Source organism: Penaeus vannamei, chromosome 10 (genome assembly GCF_042767895.1).
Source record: "Penaeus vannamei isolate JL-2024 chromosome 10, ASM4276789v1, whole genome shotgun sequence".
Lineage (NCBI taxonomy): Eukaryota > Metazoa > Arthropoda > Malacostraca > Decapoda > Penaeidae > Penaeus > Penaeus vannamei.
In genome coordinates, this window is record NC_091558.1 from 11,674,307 (window position 1) to 11,693,944 (window position 19,638).

Below are 19,638 nucleotides of genomic sequence, written 5' to 3' on the forward strand. Positions count from 1 at the left end.
TCACTCGTATAGTTTTTTTTTTCTTTTTTTTTTGCTAATGCATTTTGTAAATAAGGTTTGGAAATTGCGTCTTTGCAAGTCAAGTGCCAAGAGCACAGTTTTCACTCATTTTCATAATGCGATTTTTAAAATTTTGTACATATATAGAATATATGTTAATAGTGTATATACACTATATCTATGACTCCCTGTCCTCCTGGTCGGTACGTATGCCTTGGACCCCAGCTTCCCGAATTCGGCAGCTTCTCGAAATAGGCACTTTTGGGCGGGTCCCTTGAGCTGCCTAGTCTAAGAAGTTCAACTGTATATCTATATTTGAAAATCCCTCTCAAATACCCCTCTTTTAATGTGGAAATATTCGTTCCCATTCATATCTCCCCTACATTTTTCAACATGAATACTGTTCGTGTTAATCTGGTGCGTCAACGACTAAAAAAGTTACTGACGTTGGCCTCTGTGGCTGGACAAAGCAGCAGGCCATCTTGTTTTACCCTTCGGCCCGCTGGAATTATTCTCATTTTAAGGGGTTTGTTCTTTGGTCTACTTTTTCATTAGGCCTTTAAAATACATATGCTTCCATTAGTGCATAGTCCATTCCTTTCACATTTACTACGGGCAACAAAGGGAAATTTAGATTTCCCCCCCATTTCTTCCTTTCACTTTATTACACCTCTTTGGTACTATGGTATCTGCCTGTTCCCAACTGCACCATCACCATGATAATTCGACATTGCATTTTTTCCACAAAATCTCATTTACTAAACCTGTAGATTATTCAACTTGCTAAATGGAAAAAAATATTCCTTTTCTAGTATGGATTTTCTAGCATTTTTAACATTTACTTGGAGCGCTACACATTGACATTCTCATTTTAGCCTATTTCTTTCTTTAGCGCTACTCTTTCCAATACCTGCGACAGGAGAAGAAAATGAAGAAGTGCAAAATGTGAATTACATTTCCAGAAAATATCTCCATACAACAGGAACAGAACATACAAACCGTAGCCTAGCATATCTAACTTGACTATCATAATCAAATAATCTTTAAAAGAATGCATTAAACGGATCATACGAAAATATAAACTAAATCAATTTGAAAACTCATTCCAGTCTCTTCTAATCACATCTATATTTCAACATTCCCAACAATTGTCTTAGTAATCTTATTTAGTTTGATATCCCCCATTCTGTCTCCACTAGTACACAATATTACTTGTTTATAAAATGCATCCTATGCAATGCTCTGCAACATTGCACAAGCCAATAGAAAAAGGAGACTGGAAGCTTCTTACACATGTATAATATACGATACATATAAAGAACTCTACATCTCTCTACTTGCCTATAGTCGTATCACATTTTGAATCTATCTTCCAACTCTCTAAAAAGAATCAGGTCCTTTCGTAAGATTTTGTGAAAAATACTTTTAAATGTTTAATATAAAATTCAGACAATATATTTTCATTTATATTTTAAACAGTTGCCATACAAGAAAGACACCCTCTTTCCCATGTTACTGACATTTATTTTAAATCACAAAAGGTTTATCTTTTGTTTTTTTAGAAGTTAACAAGCAATATAAAAATACATGTCATATAATATCTGTAGAGCTGATAATCAATTTCAAACTTCCAATCAACAGTAAAAAAAGTAGCATGCACATAATTACAGATGTTCAACCATTTCCCCTATAAATATAGTCTTTAAAAAATAATAATGGGAAAATAACAAAAAAAAAGTCGGCCACATACAAATGGAAATACTTAAAGCATTGTATCAATGGAAGTCGCACCTCGAAAATTTCAACACTATCAAACATAAAGGGATGGGAAGGTCACAGACATATTACAGTTAAAAAGTGTCATGGTTACAACATAAACGGTCTTCACAAGTCTCTCTGCTCTTAAGACATATCTGGTCCACTGGTTTAAAGTCCCAAGCCACATTCTTGTAGATTACAACAGTGTGTCCCTTCAGACCCAACTTAGCATAACTTAACCTTGACGAAGTTCCAGACCCTTTGACTATCCTGTTAATGAGTGGAAATCGTGAACACAGTATATAATGCATCTCTCAATCTGGAGTTAAAAGCTGCATAGAAAATAAGGTAAACAAAATGTCTTTTGTATTAAGGAAACTCAAGCAACTTCTACTAAAGCAAAAGTTTGACACTGGGTAACATGGCTAGCAGGCACTTCAACATACTTAAAAAAAAAGTAAGAGCCATTATTCTCAAATATTGCAAGCAATCCATGTTTTATTAATCAGGCAACACCAATATCCTAATTCACTAAACCCATCATCAAGCCATGACAAGGTGGGAGTCTGGATGACAAAGACTATATCAAAGGCCTAAATTCATCTTGCATGCATATTTAGAATAGGGCATGGTGAAGTAAGAATATTCATGCAAAATGGAACAATGGAATAATCTAATTATTCTATACACGTCCTATACCAGTATTGTACTTCAGGTCCTGTCCCTTTGGAACAAGACCTGAACTCCTTGACATCTAGGTTGCCATCTTCAACATTATCATAACTACGATCACAGTTCAGTTTTCATTCATTGTATCTTGAACTTATAAACATTGTATTTCATACTTTTTAAAGTCATTAGTATCCAAATGCATTGAAATGAGCAATAACAAGTCTATAAATAATGTAACTTGGACCACGTGTAAAGAAGTAAATGGTTTCGTACACGATTGATATATAAACATATTTAGGATGTATAAAATATTACACGTCTCTCAATTCAGGCATGCAGTATGTGTAACCCTGAAATCAATCCATTCTATGAATGAGATTCTTTTACTGATATAATGTATTTATCACACAAATTCTTAGATAATACCTTCAACATGGGAAACAATTCACTTTATAATTTTTAGTATTCATGAGAGCATACCATATCAAGAATAACTGGTTTCAATCTTCCTTTTTTTCAAAACTTATCAACTGACTAAAGCAATCATTCACCGGGTAACAAAATTTGCTTGTGTCTTCTATATCATCCAAGTTTCCACTATTATCCAACCTCTCATAGTTCAGGGTCCTTGCATTTATTTTTTCATTATCATTTGCAAGGCAAGCAGAAAAAAAATAGAAGTCAAAACTGCAAATTTGAGCACTTCAGGTGCTAAGCAGACTGCTCAGCACACAACACCAATGCCCTGCAACACCTCTCTCTCGTGTGGATTAAGATGTGGGATGAAGACAGGAAAGGCTGGGTGTTGTGCAAACGTGCTGATGAAGGTTGTGAGATACTGCTGCAAGTCCAGACTGTACAATGGATCACTCACCTGAAAGGTATACAAGAATAAAGGGTTATAAAACAAGATTTACACAAGTACATTAGGAAAAGAAATCAAACTTACAAAATCTATCAATGAGAAAGCATAAATCCTATTCTCCTTCTTTAGCAAATTCATCCATTTAAATGAGACCATGAACAATCTCACTCACAGCATCAGGGTCATCCTCATCATCCACAGTGTCTGCATCATAGCTAGGATAACCACTGGCTGGCGGAAACATTGTGGCAAGTGCAGAATCTCCATTGGTCTGGCCATCCTCCTCGTCATCCTCCCAGCACTCATCTTCTGATTCCTGCTGTGTTGAATAAAATACAGTTATTTAGTATTTTATCATCCGTCAACTTTGGAGACCGCTATGCTACTTGTACAAGAAAAGAATCATGCTTGCTACAGAAAATAATGAAACAAAAGAATCATGCTTTCTACAGAAAATAATGAAACAAGAAAAGAACCAATATATCAAAAGGAGGGAGGGATAAGAGAAAGGACCAAAGGAAAGGAGGTCTGGGGGAGAGGGAGGGTGGGAGGAAGGAACAAGGAAGGAGGAGGCCTGGGGAGGAACGAAGAAATGAGGAAAATGAGGCATGGGGCACGAAGGGAGGTAGGAACAAGGAAGAGGAGGCCTAGGGAGGAAGAAGAAACAAGGATGGAGGAGGCCTGTGGAAGACAGGGAAAAAGAAATGGAAGGCCAACTGATGGAGAAGCAGGAGGAAGAGAGAATCCTTTTAACTACAAACAGTTTGATTACATACACTTACTTCGTCATCGTCCTTCGTCAGGTTTGAATCTATGGCATTGGCAAGTTCGTTAATTAAAAGCTTGAAAATCTTTATTAACACAGGCACTTGAGTCCACTGTTCAGGCCGTACAACACGTTGTGATCGTGTGCGCACTCTGCCCTCTGGGGAGAAGACCTATAAAAAAGAAAGATAATAATAACAACAATAATAACAATAAATAATAAATAATAATAACAACAATAAATAATACATAATAATAATAATAATAAATAATACATAATAATAATAATAAATAACACATAATAATAAATAATACATAATAATAATAATAATAATAAATAATAAATAATAATAATAACAAATAATACATAATAATAATAAATAAATAAATAATAATAATAATGAATGGTATCATAATCAACCTTTTAGTTATTTTTTATTTCCATTTTTTTTATTTCTTTTAAATAGAAATGCTATTAATACTAAATATGAATATGAATTTGGATCGCATGAAAGATACACCTAATGATAAATTCAAAATAATTCTTTAAAAAAAGTTCAATCTCAAAATAAAACTAGTGGAAATTATATACTGCCTACCTTTCTCACACTCTCCTCAAAAATGAAAAAAATGTAATATCAATATGGTTTTATTCAACAAAATTATCTTTAATGTAGTATCTCTGTCAACAGATGACAAAAAACAAAAACTGCACTGCAAGTTAATGGGAATAAAAACACTGTCACAAGGGAAAGTTAGTTATTGAACACACCTGATCTCCTTGAACAATGATGTCTTGCAATCTGGTATCATTTGATGTTACACCATGCTCCAGTAGTTTAGCCAGGGCAACTGCACTAACCTGTTAAAATGCATTTGAAATGACGACCTGCTTTGTAATAAGATGGTGATGAATAGCTAAAATAAAAATAAAGTGCAAAACTAACGTACATTCAATTCATTTATCCTAGAACCTCCATGGAAAAATGTACAAGGCAAAACACAGACAAACACATACCTTTCCTTCATATGCACCGAAGAAGAGATGCTGTTTGGAGCACCACTGAGTGAGAACGAAATGAAGAGCCGACTGTCCTGAGGGGCCAGGAACCCCAGCCAGGAAATTCAACACCCCATCCAACTGTGAGTGGACTAGCTGAGCATACACCAGCACCAGGTTTTGCACAACTGTTAAACTCTCTGCACCCTGTGTGGAACAAGCAAATTCAGAAGAATTATCTACAGTTCCTGGATTAATGCTACAAGTTCACTCAAATGAAACCACATCTCTAATTTAGCTGGCCTAATATGTCCACCTAATCATTTTTGCTAAAGTTATTCTTTGCTCCTAGTCATACCATTTCCAAATTAACTTCCAAAGCTAGATTTTGGACTTCATAGAATGAATCTATGATTATTCATAAGGGACTCTAAAGCCAATTTAGCACATATTGTTCATCAGAGAAATTGGGAAATAATTTGTTTACCTGGCAATGCAAGGTAAATTAAAGCAAATAGAATGAACAAATGTCAATTTTTGGAAGCTAAAAGACATAAATCAATATATTCAAAGAAAGGTAAAATTACTGACCATAGGAGGCCAAATGGAGTTATGACAGGACAAACTTTTTTGTATCTCAAAACTGATGCTGCTCTATACTTCAAAGGCAACATTTGCCATATAATCCTCCACATTATGAAGAGTTTTCCTTTAAGCCCTACAAATATTGGATACTACAACTATAAATTACATTATTCAACTTCGAATAGGAAACAGCTAAATGTTAATGGGAACATTATATTGTCACTGTACAAGTATTACAATCTTCAAACACCAAAAGATTACCAACTGCATATATGATATGATGTTAACATAGCGTACAATGTGTGTCCAAAGTCCTTCATGTTCATTCTAGTTTGAAGATTAACAATCCTTGCAGTGATTTCCAATACATTTTCTGGCTATTGTTTCACAACTCTCAGATAAAATGCTGTAAAAAAATTTTCTTATCAAAAATACCAAAATCAGTCAAGAGTCAAAGGACAACTCACCTGAAGTTTACTAAGGACAGCTCTGAGAAGAAGGTCCAGGTTATCCCCTAAGTGGTCACCTGCTCTTCGGATAAGGACGGTAATGAGGCGGCCCACAAAAGTGGCTGTGTGTTCACTAGTGGCTGGTGATAAGAGCTGTGAGGCTACTTGTACTACATATTGCAACCCTGATCTGCCCTCAGCATCATGATATGCTAACACCTGAAAAAGAAATAACCAAGATCATAACATTCTGTTGCATGACAGTTTGAAATTTCAAAAATAATACAAATTATCAAATTTTTCAAAAAAAGAATCAATAACATTACCTGATCTGGAGCTACAGAAATATAAGCTCGTAAACATTCTCCTCCATTCTGAAGAGTTGAATTATCATCGGTGTTTAGAGTTCTCTGGACGACCGCAGGAAAGGCTACGTTAATAAGGGGTTCACCAAGTGGAGGTGATGAGGAGCGGACCATGACTTCTAACATGTCTAATGCCACAGCCTGCATACCTGGGGGGACCTGCAAAGTGTGTCTCATTTGTATTCATGTTCATGTTTATCAGGTCCTTACAAACCAAAAGCAAGAATACATATAACTAACTCCATCCTAAACATTCTAAAATCAGCAACAATCCTGGTTATATATAACAAAATATGCTAGAAGACATTTCATAAAGTAAAAACAGAATGCTCAAAGAAAGAAAAACTTTCTTTTTCAACAATCTCACTTTATCTGTCGATGCATTAAGAATGGAAGCTAGAGTTGGGATGAATTTCGTCTGGAGTGTGGTGGTGCAGCCCGGGTTTTGGCAGAGCTCCCGGACAACATCTTGTACAAGGGCTACTAGGACAGGGTCATTATTGGCCTTAATAAATACAGCGAGGCAAAGTGTGGAGATCCGGCCAACATTGGCTGCTGTGAAGTTGGAGTCCACAGAAACGACAATGCAGCAAGTCTCCAGGATGAGTGACAGGACTTCTGATGATGCCTGAGTGGCAAGCGTGACGAGGCCATCCAAGATGGCTGGCAAGTATGGCTGGAGGGCACCTGGGTTGCCACTGCCTTTTAGAAACTCACAAAATCCCCACACAGCTCTGTCATATTGAGAGAAAGGCATATATTTGAGGAAGACTAAACATATTACATACATAAATATATTTGAGAAAGTTCAAAAAATATATATACTTTTTGTTCTTTAGGAGCACTTAAGTATCAGTCTATTAGCTGGTCCTTTTATTTTAATAACACTGTAGATTTAATAATTTTATTTCAAAAATACTGTAGATTTAATAAAATGATTCTGAACACCAGAAAGTTCTCGTACTTCATTCAAATCATGACTAATCGAGCCTGATGTATCTAGTTCCTACTAAACAGTGCATTCTGTCACACTTTACATATATCATTCCTTCTAATAACCAAATATTGAATAAATCAGGTAAAAGTAAACACACACTACTGTAAAAGTTAGCATTTCACTTCCAATTTCGTTAAAATATATTTTCTCAAGAGAAGACTAACCTGACACCAGAAACCTTAATGATGGGATTAGGACTATCTTTGAGAGCAGACACTGTTGCCTGAAGGAACTGTTCCAACATCTCAGGAGTTATGGCTTGGCCAAATCTACTTCCACACCACAGTGCTCGGCCAGCCAGGAAGGGAGATGCTGGAGGAGGATGACCAAATAAAGGTTTCCACAATTCATTGTAATTATTTAATATCTGCAACTGCTACACCTTTCTTTTTATGAAATTGCTAACAAATATATATATATATATAAAAGTGATCATGCTCATCTCCATACAACCAACTGCTACCATATCTGCCATTCTTTCAACAAGATTCACAGTCATATTTTTCTTCCTGCATGTTGCCTACAAGACTATTGTCAAAATAAAGAGAACAGGACTTACAATTAGGATCCAAGTCTGCCAACACTACAGACTGAATGAAGTTTGTGAGGTCAAACTGCAGCTGTCCCTTAGCCACTTGATCCAGGATAAGGTCACGCACAGACCCAAGTGCCAGCATGACTGCTTCGTGGGTTTTCCACCATGCAGGATCCCCAGCTGACCTCTGGGTAGTCGCACGCTCGAGGTGCCTGCCCACAGCCACAACAAGGCCCTGGCCACAGTCTTCGGCAAGTTCCTGACACAAAGCCTGTGTAAGAAGAACTCCATTAGCTAAAACCTGGGCAACCTTAAGTTTATTTAAATGAGAGCACAAATAGCAGTTACTATCATACTTCACAGTGACGTTTTAGTGATAATTTGTTTTCTTATTGTTCATTTTCTAATCAAACAATGGATAGCAACTATGCTCACCAGAAGGAGATCCTGGGCAGATATCCTGACAGAATAAGCAAAACTATCTTCATCTTCATCTTCAACAAAGGCATCTGGATTATTGCTCCAATTTTCTATCTGTAAACAATAGATTATCTTTATTATACCGTAACTCAGCGACAACTTTAGTCACACTTAAATTTTTATAAAAATCTATTTCCTTCCTGATTCTGTACTTTCTAAAACCTTGAAAAAATTCTAATAAGTTAAAAGTGAGTTTTTTGTGTTTTTTTTTAGATGAATCTCCAACCCCCATAATTCCTTTGAAGTTTACCATGACATGTAAATAAAAAGATAAATTTTCTAAACAGATATAAAACAGCCTTCTGACTAAAAAGGTTAGAATATAATACAGCAAATCATCTATTTCTACCAACAGATTCACTAATATAAAAAAAATCTGTATCTCACACATACCTGATCCTCAGTTATTTGCATATATAAAAGGATGTAGTATATCAAATCAGCTATTCCTTGCTTAACCATCTGTTTGTGTTTGGTCGTCTCCACAAGGGCATGGACAAACTCAAATATGGTAAACACTAAATTTTCAAAACCCAGAACTTCACCTGAAATTTCACGAGAATAAAACAGGGTTACAAAGAATTACATAAAAATGTTGTCTTAGTATATTGAAAAAAATAATAACAATAATAAAATATAAATAAGTTTACCACATCCCAAGAGAGTCATTCTTGCATCTTTTGTACACCAATCTGACAGCATGTGTCAAATGAATTGATAAACGTGCATGAAAATGACCTCTATGAAATATTCACCATAAAAGTAACTTCAAAAAATATAAAAGCATAAACAAAACAATATCAAACTTACCATCTGAATCAACAGGGTCATCAGCATCTTCTCGTGCATTGACAGTGGTGTTGACATACGTATCGGCGCTAGAAGTTAAGGTTTGCCACACAGGTCCTAGCACCTCCCCAAGATACTGGCCCATTTGTTTGGGTACGTTCTTCATCAACACTGTAAGAGCTGGAATACAAAACATTTGTATAAGTTAAGGCAGTTCATATTTCTTTCTGTGTGGTAATTTTTATTTCTTTGTTTTTTCCTTCTTTGATTCAGAGCACCATTATTTGATGAAATGAAAAAAAGGTAAAAAAGCTATTAAAGGATTAGAATTACTGTATATTCTTGCTAATTTGCAGTTTTCAGAGACAGATTCTTTCATTTTCTACACAGAAGTATAAAAGAAAAAAATATACCTATACATCATATAACAGGTCTTTTATTGTCTTACTTCTAAAAAATTTATTTCCCAAATTTATCAAAAGCTTTATCAGAAAAAAGTTATTTGATACATTCAGACCCTCAAAAAGACTCCAGTGACTTGATTTGTGACTGAAGATTATAAGTATTTATTAATATGTTTCATGTATACTAAAAAAAAACACATAACCTCCAATAACTTCAAAGTAACCAATATGACATTCCCTTTAATACAGCAAGACTAATCAAGAGGCGAGAAAAATCCATCACACTGTTAACCCAATCATGGCGGGTATCACATATATAAGACACCGGAAAAAATAAACATTGCCGGGTGTCCCGCCAGTGTGACACTATCAGGACTGCGCTCCGACGCAGCAGCGGCGTGCGGCCGGGCAGGTGACAGACTCCGGGGAAGCTCCGCCCGCCGATTTCGTAGCCGCCCGGAATTTTTATATTTTGGCTACAAAATGTAACCGGAGTGAATGGGTTCATGTAATATCCTTACTAAAATTAATTTTCTCTTAAGCATCAATATCTCTGAAAATTTATGAACCAATACTTACCACTAAGAATTTCCTTTTTGAGGCCGGAATCGGAAGTGAACCCATCCATGGTCTGCAAACCCTTGACAAGAGCTTGAGTGAAGGCTGGAAGAGTCGGGTAGAGAAGGGTCTTGGCTAAGCTTCTGTTATACTCGCCCATCATACAAATTAGGTTGGCTAAGGTGCTGAAGATCTCCACTGCTCTACCTCTTGTTCTAATGCCATATTTCTGAAAGATGTCATAATATCTAATTAAAAAATACTCAAATTATCATATCTTTTATAAATTTAAGAACCTTTACAGGTCCAAGACTATGAAAAAAAAAATCCTTATAAATCAGATTACTACAAAATCTATTGTCCTTCAGATATACGTGCAAATCTATTTTCAAACAAATTTAGAGATATCACACCTTTTACAGGAATCTTTTCACATAGAGAATAAGATCTTACCTCCTCTTCACAGAAAATGCGATACATCTCAGGAAGGATGACTGGAGCAACTTGGGGTATGTGCTGATCAGTGAGATCCCGAGAAAACTCGGTCAAGACTCTCATTGCACCATGTACAGGTGCCTCCTCACCTGTCTTGAGGGCTGCCATCAACAGGTCAAACAGCCCACACCAATTTTCTGGCCAGTCCCAGTGAGCAATGGCAGATATTGCATATGCTACCGAGGATCTGAAAAAGAGGAGAGCCTCATGTCTACTGATATTCCTTTTCAATCTGAGGCTCTAAATTCTGAATATTCAAAAAAAATTTTCCATGTACTAACTTATTTTATCAAAAATTTCATAACCAATAGCATACATACCTGACTTTACTGATGGGTTCATGTAGGCCATGTGGTAATAATTCTTTGATTTTGGCTTTTGCATATTCTGGACACTCTGGGACTCTAAACTGTAAAGATCATTTAAAAAGTAAAATAAGAGAGCTTTTAAAATGTGTGCATAAATACTCCATACTTTACAATTTATTTTTCTGTAAATCTTATTTAATTTTCCCATATTCTCTAAATGAAAAATCATACAAACAGTAGCTGGGTACCTGAGCACTGAAATAGTGGCCTTCCAGGAGCTGGCACTTTCCAGTCATGGCTACTGGATGGTGCATTCGACATTTATTTACCAATGGAAAATAAGGCTAGAGACCATTCCTAAGTGTCCATCGAGTATAATCACCCTCAAAGACCTTTGAGTACCTGTGGCAAGTTCGACACAAACTTGCTGCCATTAGCGAAGGCCAGGGAGACAGAAGACTCACCACAAGTGCACAAACCTCTTGGAGTGTGACTTGATTTGACGCTTCAAAGGGGGTCTTAGCATTATTCCCATTGATAAACGAATGTGGAATGTAATGTGCGTAAGCCATGACTGGAAGAGCACTGGCTCAAGTGAGGACACCATTTCCATAATGCACACCGTATTCCTGGCCACTGTGAGCGGCAACGCAGGTTGTATTACAGGAAATCAAGTCAAGAAAAAATAAGATGTATGAAAAATAACCAAATGTTCCATATGTTTCTTTTCTTGCACTGAGATATTTACAAGAGAGAGGTGATATGGAGTCTGTGCAAGGAAAATAAGCTATTTCCATCTGGATAAAGCAACTCAAAAAGACAAATATGGACATTGGAAAATGACAAAAAAGCTAAAAAAATTTACACAAAAAAACTTTGCAAAGGGGGAGGCATAGAGTATTGTGTCCACTCATAGGCATGCACGCATGCCTAGCCTACACACCACACACCTGGGATGCTGGCTACTTACATAACCTACTGCCCATATATTCAGCGCTATGATTTCCATAACAACCAGATCCAAAAAGTTGAGAGCAAAATCATAAATAAGAAAATTTATCACAATCCTACACTCTATAAAGATGAATTGTGAAAATATCTATCTACAATTTTCAACAGCTTTTCAGATAAAATTCATACCAACCTACATATAACTAATGAGAAGTTGAACTAAGACCCATTTACCAGTACCACCAATATTTATTCTTCTGTCACAGAATATTATCTCGAACAATAGACATTTGCATGAATAGTTGCAAAAGTCTGCTATCAACAGTTTAAAAATTGAATACTATACATCCATATATCTATCAGTGCATATATTTTTCTGCAAATTCTTCTTCAACCCAATGCTGCCAGGAAAAATGCAGTGTTCACTTAAGTTTTCTTTGGTGGAAATGCTTTTACACACACAGCTCTACAAGTGCTCTGCCCTAAAGGAGTCATTTAGTGAACCTTGCAACTTCATCTGATTTCCCCTTTCCTTGAGATTTCAAAAAAACAAAAAAAAAATCTTAACTAAAACTATCAATATCTGTGCAGTTATTTTTATAATACTTAATCATTACAAAAACAGTAATGAATATATACATTTTCAATGTACATATATTGGTGCATTTACAATACACCAAAATACCTCAAGAAACCTTGTAATGCATCTACTACTATCTACTAAAATCTATATCAATTACCAACCTATCTATAAGAACAAAAAGAGACTGGCAGATAACCACAAATCACAATTTTCTCACCTTCTCCGAGTCCGTACACCAATGAGCTTCGACATACTGTTTAAGCAGCACAGAGGCCAACTGCCGGATGGGAAGGGGGCCATTCCGATCTAGAGTCAGCTCTACTAAGTGGACACCAAATTCTGAAAAAGGGGACATAGTATTACTCTTACAAATCAAGCCCAAGTCCAAGACAAATAAGAATGATTTGGTGTTATGCACTGAACAATCTAATTTGACTGACAGTACACTTTGTGCATCATCTGAAAATATATACCTAAAAATAAACTTTTCTAGATTATATGATCTGTTACACCTTATTGTAATGTAAAATAATTCATCATTATTTTTCTTATAAATAAACAAACAAATGCATGTCCTTTATTAGACAGTCAAATCATTCAACATGCCAAGTAGCTGTATCATGAATCCTATATATTTTATTTAGGATGAATGGTTTTTAATATGCAACCTACAGGTTTTGCTAACAAAAAGATATTACTTACACAGTTATTCATCTTCCTTACATAACTGGGCAACATATCAAGAATAGAATAAACAAATGGAACTGCACAATTCACTCATTTTCTGCTTTCCTCATCAATTAAAGAAATCTACTGATATTTCAACATAATTTATATAACAGGAATATACAATGTTTGTACCACATCTGCAACAATATTCCCTTTTTTTTACAGACAACCCCATGAATGTCAAGATTATCATCATCTCTCTTATGCTTGTGAGCAAAATATACACTAATGCATGCAATATTTGGCAAACTAACCATGCAAATGTTCAACAACTGTAATGATTGTACAAATCTTTTAAATTTGATTTTTGATGTTTTGCATAAAGTAGTTAAGTAGTTCATTCTATCAATTTAACTATTACATTTCTTATACTCCCCCCCAGCATGGTAGGAATATACAAAGAAAATTAAGAAAAATGGTGCAGGTACAATATCTTCTACACCTACCAGTCCTAACTGTCCGAGTGCAAGGGTACTCAAGATTATCTACATTCTCCTCTTCATTATAATTCACCCAATGGCACCAGGGATGGCATGTATGCACAGGTCATCCACATTGGGAGTTTAGTCTACTGTCTTTACACATAGATGGCTCTACAAGTGCTTAGTAACCAAGGAGTCAATAACTAGTACTACCTATCACACCTTTCAACTTTTTCCATGATTTTTGGATATTCTCACATCTTATATTGCTATTAGAAATGTTAATAAAAATATAAAAACTATATTAATGGCACCAGAAAAAAAATCTGAAACCTCAGGTAAGGGTAAAGTAGGCAAGGTCACAAGGTCTAATAACCAAATCCTTGGTGGCTGAGCACTTTCAACACTATCAATGTGAAAACAAATTTCCAAAAACTGAACTATAGTGAACTTTACATTTCCTCAACAGCAGTGGACTAAACACATTTCCAGAGTCTACAGTCATCACGGTTTTCCAATAATCTCCCTTCTCCATTCATGTCTGTCTCTCCTTATTCAACATGGATTAGAGTCTATAACAAGTCCCTTGTAGGTCTTCCACTCCCTTCATGCCACAGCTGGCTACTGAATCTGGACAAGACACACTCACCACAGTGCAGATATGCTTATTAATGGGAAACTAGTTACTATCGTGCATCAATTAGCCTATCTGGTGTGCTTCATATTCAAATGTGCTCACAAAAAAATTCTGATGAAATATTTTATATACCAAATCAGTCAGGGGGAAAAAATCATTCTTACATCAAATTGCATACCCGAACATATAAAACAACTTTTCAGTCTCCCCTTGCAATATGGCTTCTTTGCATATCTTCTTGCAAAAGTATTAAGGGCATAAATGTAAATTAACCACTCTTATATCTAAATCACATCTATTTGAAGAAAGCATGAATATTTTTCTTATTCATTCTCCAAAGCAGAAACTTCTTATCACGATACTGGTACTTAACCCAGATTAACAGCCTCGAATCATCCCTGTGAGAATATGAATTTGAAGTGTTTCTTGACATTTCATAACTTTTTAAATCTTTTCGATACAAATTGCTGTTAGTCTGAGTTTATTAAGTACTTCTTGGTAGATCTTAAAACAAAATCCTTTAACATAAAATCCACAGAACATGACTCATCTACATAAGATAACCAGATGATCTACAGAAAGTAAAAGCAGGTTCACAATGGTTCATCAACGATACACATACAGAGGTTGAAGTGCTTACAAAGTACAACTGTTTAGGAGGCTATGCCTACATCTCATTCATGACCAGTAACTCCTTATCACATCAATGTTTAAAAATCCAGATTCTAAACAATGTTTAATCACACCCTAAGCTCATTTCCCTATGGTATGGTCAACAGCTCAAAAGCCTAGTCTTGAGCAAGACAACTGCTCTGGTGTAGAGCAGAGCTCAATAATGCAGCCTACCATATCCAAACTTTACACAAAATTTTATCCAGTGTGAATGGGTTAAAAAAAAATATTCAACCTTATTGCTACATTTCAATTATCAAAACATTCTAAAAAAAAACTTCACTTAGGAGAAAACTGATCAAAACTTGGTGAAAGCTTTAAAATGTAAAAAGTTAACAAACAAAATTGTCACTATGTGACATTTTTGGAAAGTCTATGATTTTATTTTTATTTATTTTTCAAAGGACAGGAAAAAACAAATAGAATAATCAAATAGAGCATACACAACACTATTGACCCACTGAATCCAAGTCCCTCACTTTGGGACTAAAGACACAGGGATAACTGCACGCAGTTTAAAACTCCTATTGCCTACTCTCTGCAATGCTGAAAGTTATCATCCTACCAAGGTGTATATCTTTCAGTTATGTTGTATCAAAATGGAAATAGACCTATTATACTGAGCATTCTTCTTATCTCTCCAGATAGTTTAAACACTAGTAATAGTAATAGCATTCAGCAACATTGTGTTACTTGTATTATCTTACTATATTTTCATATTCAATTTTCAGTAACACCCTGTGATACCAGTAACACACAAGAGCTTTTTACACACATGATGATACACCCTTGTCACCGACATACATAAAATAATTTCCAAGGCATGGTGTTCCTGTCACTTGGCCTTCAGCCAGATTTTTCCCAACGACGTACCTATTAATTTTTTCTTAAGACTTGCCTGTTACATAGATCAAGATTAAACACCAGTCCACAAAGGCTTCTGAAAATATTTAGGTACATCAACAGTTTTACATCTCTACACTCCAGAAACTAGCTACAATCAATAACCTTACACCCCATTTCAGTTTGGTAGAGCTAAACTTATTGCCTCGGAGAGAATATGCAGTTCATTTGGTCTCCACTCCAGGTACTCTGTGTGGCTGGCTGGGCTTGCTTCTGGGGCCTTTTTCTGACAGGGTCGGTGTATAGCGCTCATCACACCACACCAACAAAGTAATGCATTTAAATTTTTTCTTTTCACTTGTGTACTAAACAATTTTTGTTTCTGCATACTTGGAGATGCACGACATGCATATTAGTTGCTAGACTGAACCTGTAGTAGTTAAATCATCTACTAATAGCACCATGAAAATTTAAAAAAAACAATCATAAATCTTCACAAAAATCCAAGGCAATATCTGGTAGGCCTAGTAACCAATTTCTAGGGGACTAAGCATGTCTGGAGCCATCTCCGAGTAAACAAAAAGTAAACTGACAATGGACCTGTATGCATATGCACTTCTAGCATCAATGGGTTAAATGCCAAATCAGATTTTTTCTTCTCACAAGTCCTTGCATTTGATTATAACACTACCACAAAAAATCATGACTTGAAATTTTCATTGGCCCAGTAACTTTAGCCATCACTAAATTACCTGAAAATGCATTTAACAAATGTTATGTTACTTTAAACTTTCATCTATAACATAAGAATCTATGCATTAATGTGGACTGTATTGTGAGCCATGACTGGAAGAGTGACAGCTCTAAGATGGACACAATTTCCATGCTCAGGATCCTATTCCTGCCCACAGTTACCAGACAGTATTACAGAAAATTGAATATTACAAAAATATTCTTTAAACTGACAAATAAAATGTCACTTTTGTTATTGATATTATGCAAGGCTATAGATTACGTAGAGATGACATGGAGTTGAGGAAACCATTCTATTAACATTTTCATACAGCATAACAAATGACAAATATAGACATTGGAAAATGGCAAAATAGCAAAAAACTTGTGCAGAAGAAGAGTTAACATTGCAAAGGGGAGGCAAGGAGGCTTCATATCACACAAGTGTTTGTATGCACTCGGCCTAAAAGCCACACATCCAGGAGAGTTGCCAATCATGTAAGCCTAAAGCCCAGATTTTGGGCTGTGTGCAGGAAGTGAAGCACCCACATCCAATAGGTCAATGTAAATATAATGATGCTTGTTCTACAGATGAAAGTTTTAAGTCAACAAAAACAATAGATGTATTTTTGGGCTATTGGCCTGAGAATACACTCGAGCACACATGCCTTCAAATCAACTTTTTAGGTTTGCATTATATGGATGAAAAAACTCCAGATTAGATAATAAATTAATGACGTGCATTTACTTTACAATTGTAAATCTCTAAGGCACTTTTAAATACTCAATTTTCATTAGATTTCTTAAACGACAACCACTGTATTATGAACTATCAGAGATGGCCTACAATTTGAAGTCAACACTCAGCTAGCCTACAGCCGATATCTGCTGAAGCATATTTGGTAAATCTTTAGAATAAAGACCCACTCACTAGTCCCTAACTCCATAAACTTTATTCAGTAGTATCAATTGCCATGACTGCGCGTGTCTGAGCAGAGGGTTGATGGGGAGCTTTTCTCCCTAACATCCCCCGGCAAACATTGTCTTCACCTTGGTATTCATCTCTGCCAATTATTTCTTGCACCAACAATTACAGGGTTCTTGCACGTATAAGCTGATAAAATTTAAGACCTTTTCAAGTTTTTACGACCTGGAGCCACCTGTCGCAAAATACAAACTTTCCAATAACGTATAGGCCATTGTCGTGTCAGTGCCCAAGATAAAATTAATTCACTCCATGATTTTTTCAAGGCCTCAGGGATAGATTGCATAACAGTCCGCACAGAGATCCGCAGGTGAGTGAATTGTGACAGCGTCTGCCGGCAACAAATGTGTGTTCATTTCCACAAATAAAGATGCACCTTGAGCAAGTTCAAGATATTTTAAGAACCACGACAGAGAAGCTCCATTTTTTTTTATAGATTTTTTAAGGCCTTAAATTTTTTTTAAATTATTTAAGACATATTAAGACTTTTAAAGAATGCACCCAAACTCTGAACTACAACTTTTTGTTCTATACACGAATACCATTATCAAATTACCCTAACTTAGTGCATCCACACTGTAAAGATTAACTGCATATTCGGCTAGAAGAGCCTTCGTTTCATATAGACTGATTCGGTAACACCTAGCAACCGCCCCTAGCAACGAACACTTGGTGAAAACAAACCCTCATTCATTCAAAAGCTCACTGTGCTTTGCTTACAAAGTCGCTGAATTTTTCCAAGAATTTAGATTCTTTGCATGAAGATGCCGAGGAGCTGTATTGCCGTTAGTTATTCGAAACACATGGGAAAGAAAGGTTTAACCTTTCACATATTCCCAGATCGTGAAAAGAAACCTGAAAATGGAAGCGTGAACACTGATGGGAGTGCTTGGGCGCCTGGTGGAATGTGTTTACTTGTGTTCAGAACATTTTACTGATCTACATATTAACAATATTTTACACCTTTCCAAATTCCAAACAAATAATCACTTGCAAACCCTATCTGTCTACACTACCTCCCAAGGCCAAACAAGGTCAACATTGTCAACATTAGGTTTTGACAGCAGTCCTATACTCTAAAAGGTACAAATGCGGCTTTATTTTTCTTATCTATTTATTATTTCTTGTAATACATTGATTTATCATAATGTAAATTTACTGGCAAACCATCCGCAGATCCACCTCACCCAGGCTTTATCCTAAGTGTCGTCAAGAACTGTCCATTTGAGGTCTGTTGCCTTTGTCTCTGAAATGTCATATGGTCCAGCAAATGAAACAACTGAAGAGGTCTCTTGAGGTCAAATTAGTGAGGAGAGAGAAAAATGCGTTGTGCACTTGTAGGTCTTTACTTGGAATCATTGTCTCCTTTGTATAAAGACCTAGTAAATAAGAAGAAAAGTGAAGTTTGGAAATTGCACTGATTTCACAGAAAAATACCCTACATAGCTAAACATCATAAATTACTATAGAAAATTATATTATAGAATTATTATTATGTGGTGTGTTAGTGAAATAGTTGTAGATGTCAGGATATTCAATATAGGCCATTTTGAAAGATTGTCGATCCCAATTTCAGCAGGCAGGCACTATGAAAACACTGTTAGCTGCACAGCTTCTTGTTTTGCTTCGTATCGCTTTTTCACTTCGTTTTTAAAGAATCAAAGAATTAATACATCATTTTCATTCACGCTGATAGCAATGTATCTACGAGCGATGGGTTTGTTTTCTCCAAGAGGTGTGGTAACTCCCTTTCGTGACGTCACACCGAATCGGACTATTTGACAAGCTACTCAAACATTCCAGAAAATGAACAGATTTGATGGCTTTTGCTGGAGCACCACGAGGCAAAGGCCAAAAGTAGATATGCAGGTTTCTCCTTCACAATTCTCTTTATGGAAAGAATCATATTTGTTGTTTACACTATGGGCAACAATATAAATTTCAGAAATACAGCTTAAAATTAAATTTCCACGGACATAAAATCCCAGTCAATGCAAACCAAGAATTTTCTAATGTGCAGACCAATCTATACAACTTTGATATTCACTTTTCATACAAT

General features: G+C 35.8%; 1 protein-coding gene across 4 annotated transcripts in view; it reads right to left on the reverse strand.

Annotated features, from left to right (window-relative positions):
- Positions 1-1,452: 1,452 nt before the first annotated feature.
- The window catches only part of Ipo9 (Importin 9), a 19,132-nt gene continuing 946 nt past the window's right edge, over positions 1,453-19,638 (reverse strand). Inside the window, exons 2-18 of one of the 4 annotated variants that reach the window (XM_027352098.2) lie at positions 12,777-12,898; positions 11,038-11,126; positions 10,676-10,904; positions 10,244-10,451; positions 9,282-9,440; positions 8,865-9,016; positions 8,427-8,525; positions 8,016-8,262; positions 7,621-7,768; positions 6,827-7,193; positions 6,421-6,618; positions 6,113-6,313; positions 5,079-5,267; positions 4,833-4,922; positions 4,078-4,233; positions 3,468-3,611; positions 1,453-3,304 (exon numbers count right to left, since the gene is read on the reverse strand). In XM_027352098.2, coding sequence (XP_027207899.1) covers positions 3,155-3,304; positions 3,468-3,611; positions 4,078-4,233; positions 4,833-4,922; positions 5,079-5,267; positions 6,113-6,313; positions 6,421-6,618; positions 6,827-7,193; positions 7,621-7,768; positions 8,016-8,262; positions 8,427-8,525; positions 8,865-9,016; positions 9,282-9,440; positions 10,244-10,451; positions 10,676-10,904; positions 11,038-11,126; positions 12,777-12,898 — 2,948 coding nt within the window. In that variant the 3' untranslated portion in view covers positions 1,453-3,154. Of the gene's footprint in view, positions 3,305-3,467; positions 3,615-4,071; positions 4,234-4,832; positions 4,923-5,078; positions 5,268-6,112; positions 6,314-6,420; positions 6,619-6,826; positions 7,194-7,620; positions 7,769-8,015; positions 8,263-8,426; positions 8,526-8,864; positions 9,017-9,281; positions 9,441-10,243; positions 10,452-10,675; positions 10,905-11,037; positions 11,127-12,776; positions 12,899-19,638 lie in introns of all 4 variants that reach the window. The other 3 variants (XM_027352096.2, XM_027352095.2, XM_027352097.2) reach the window with 3 other exon arrangements.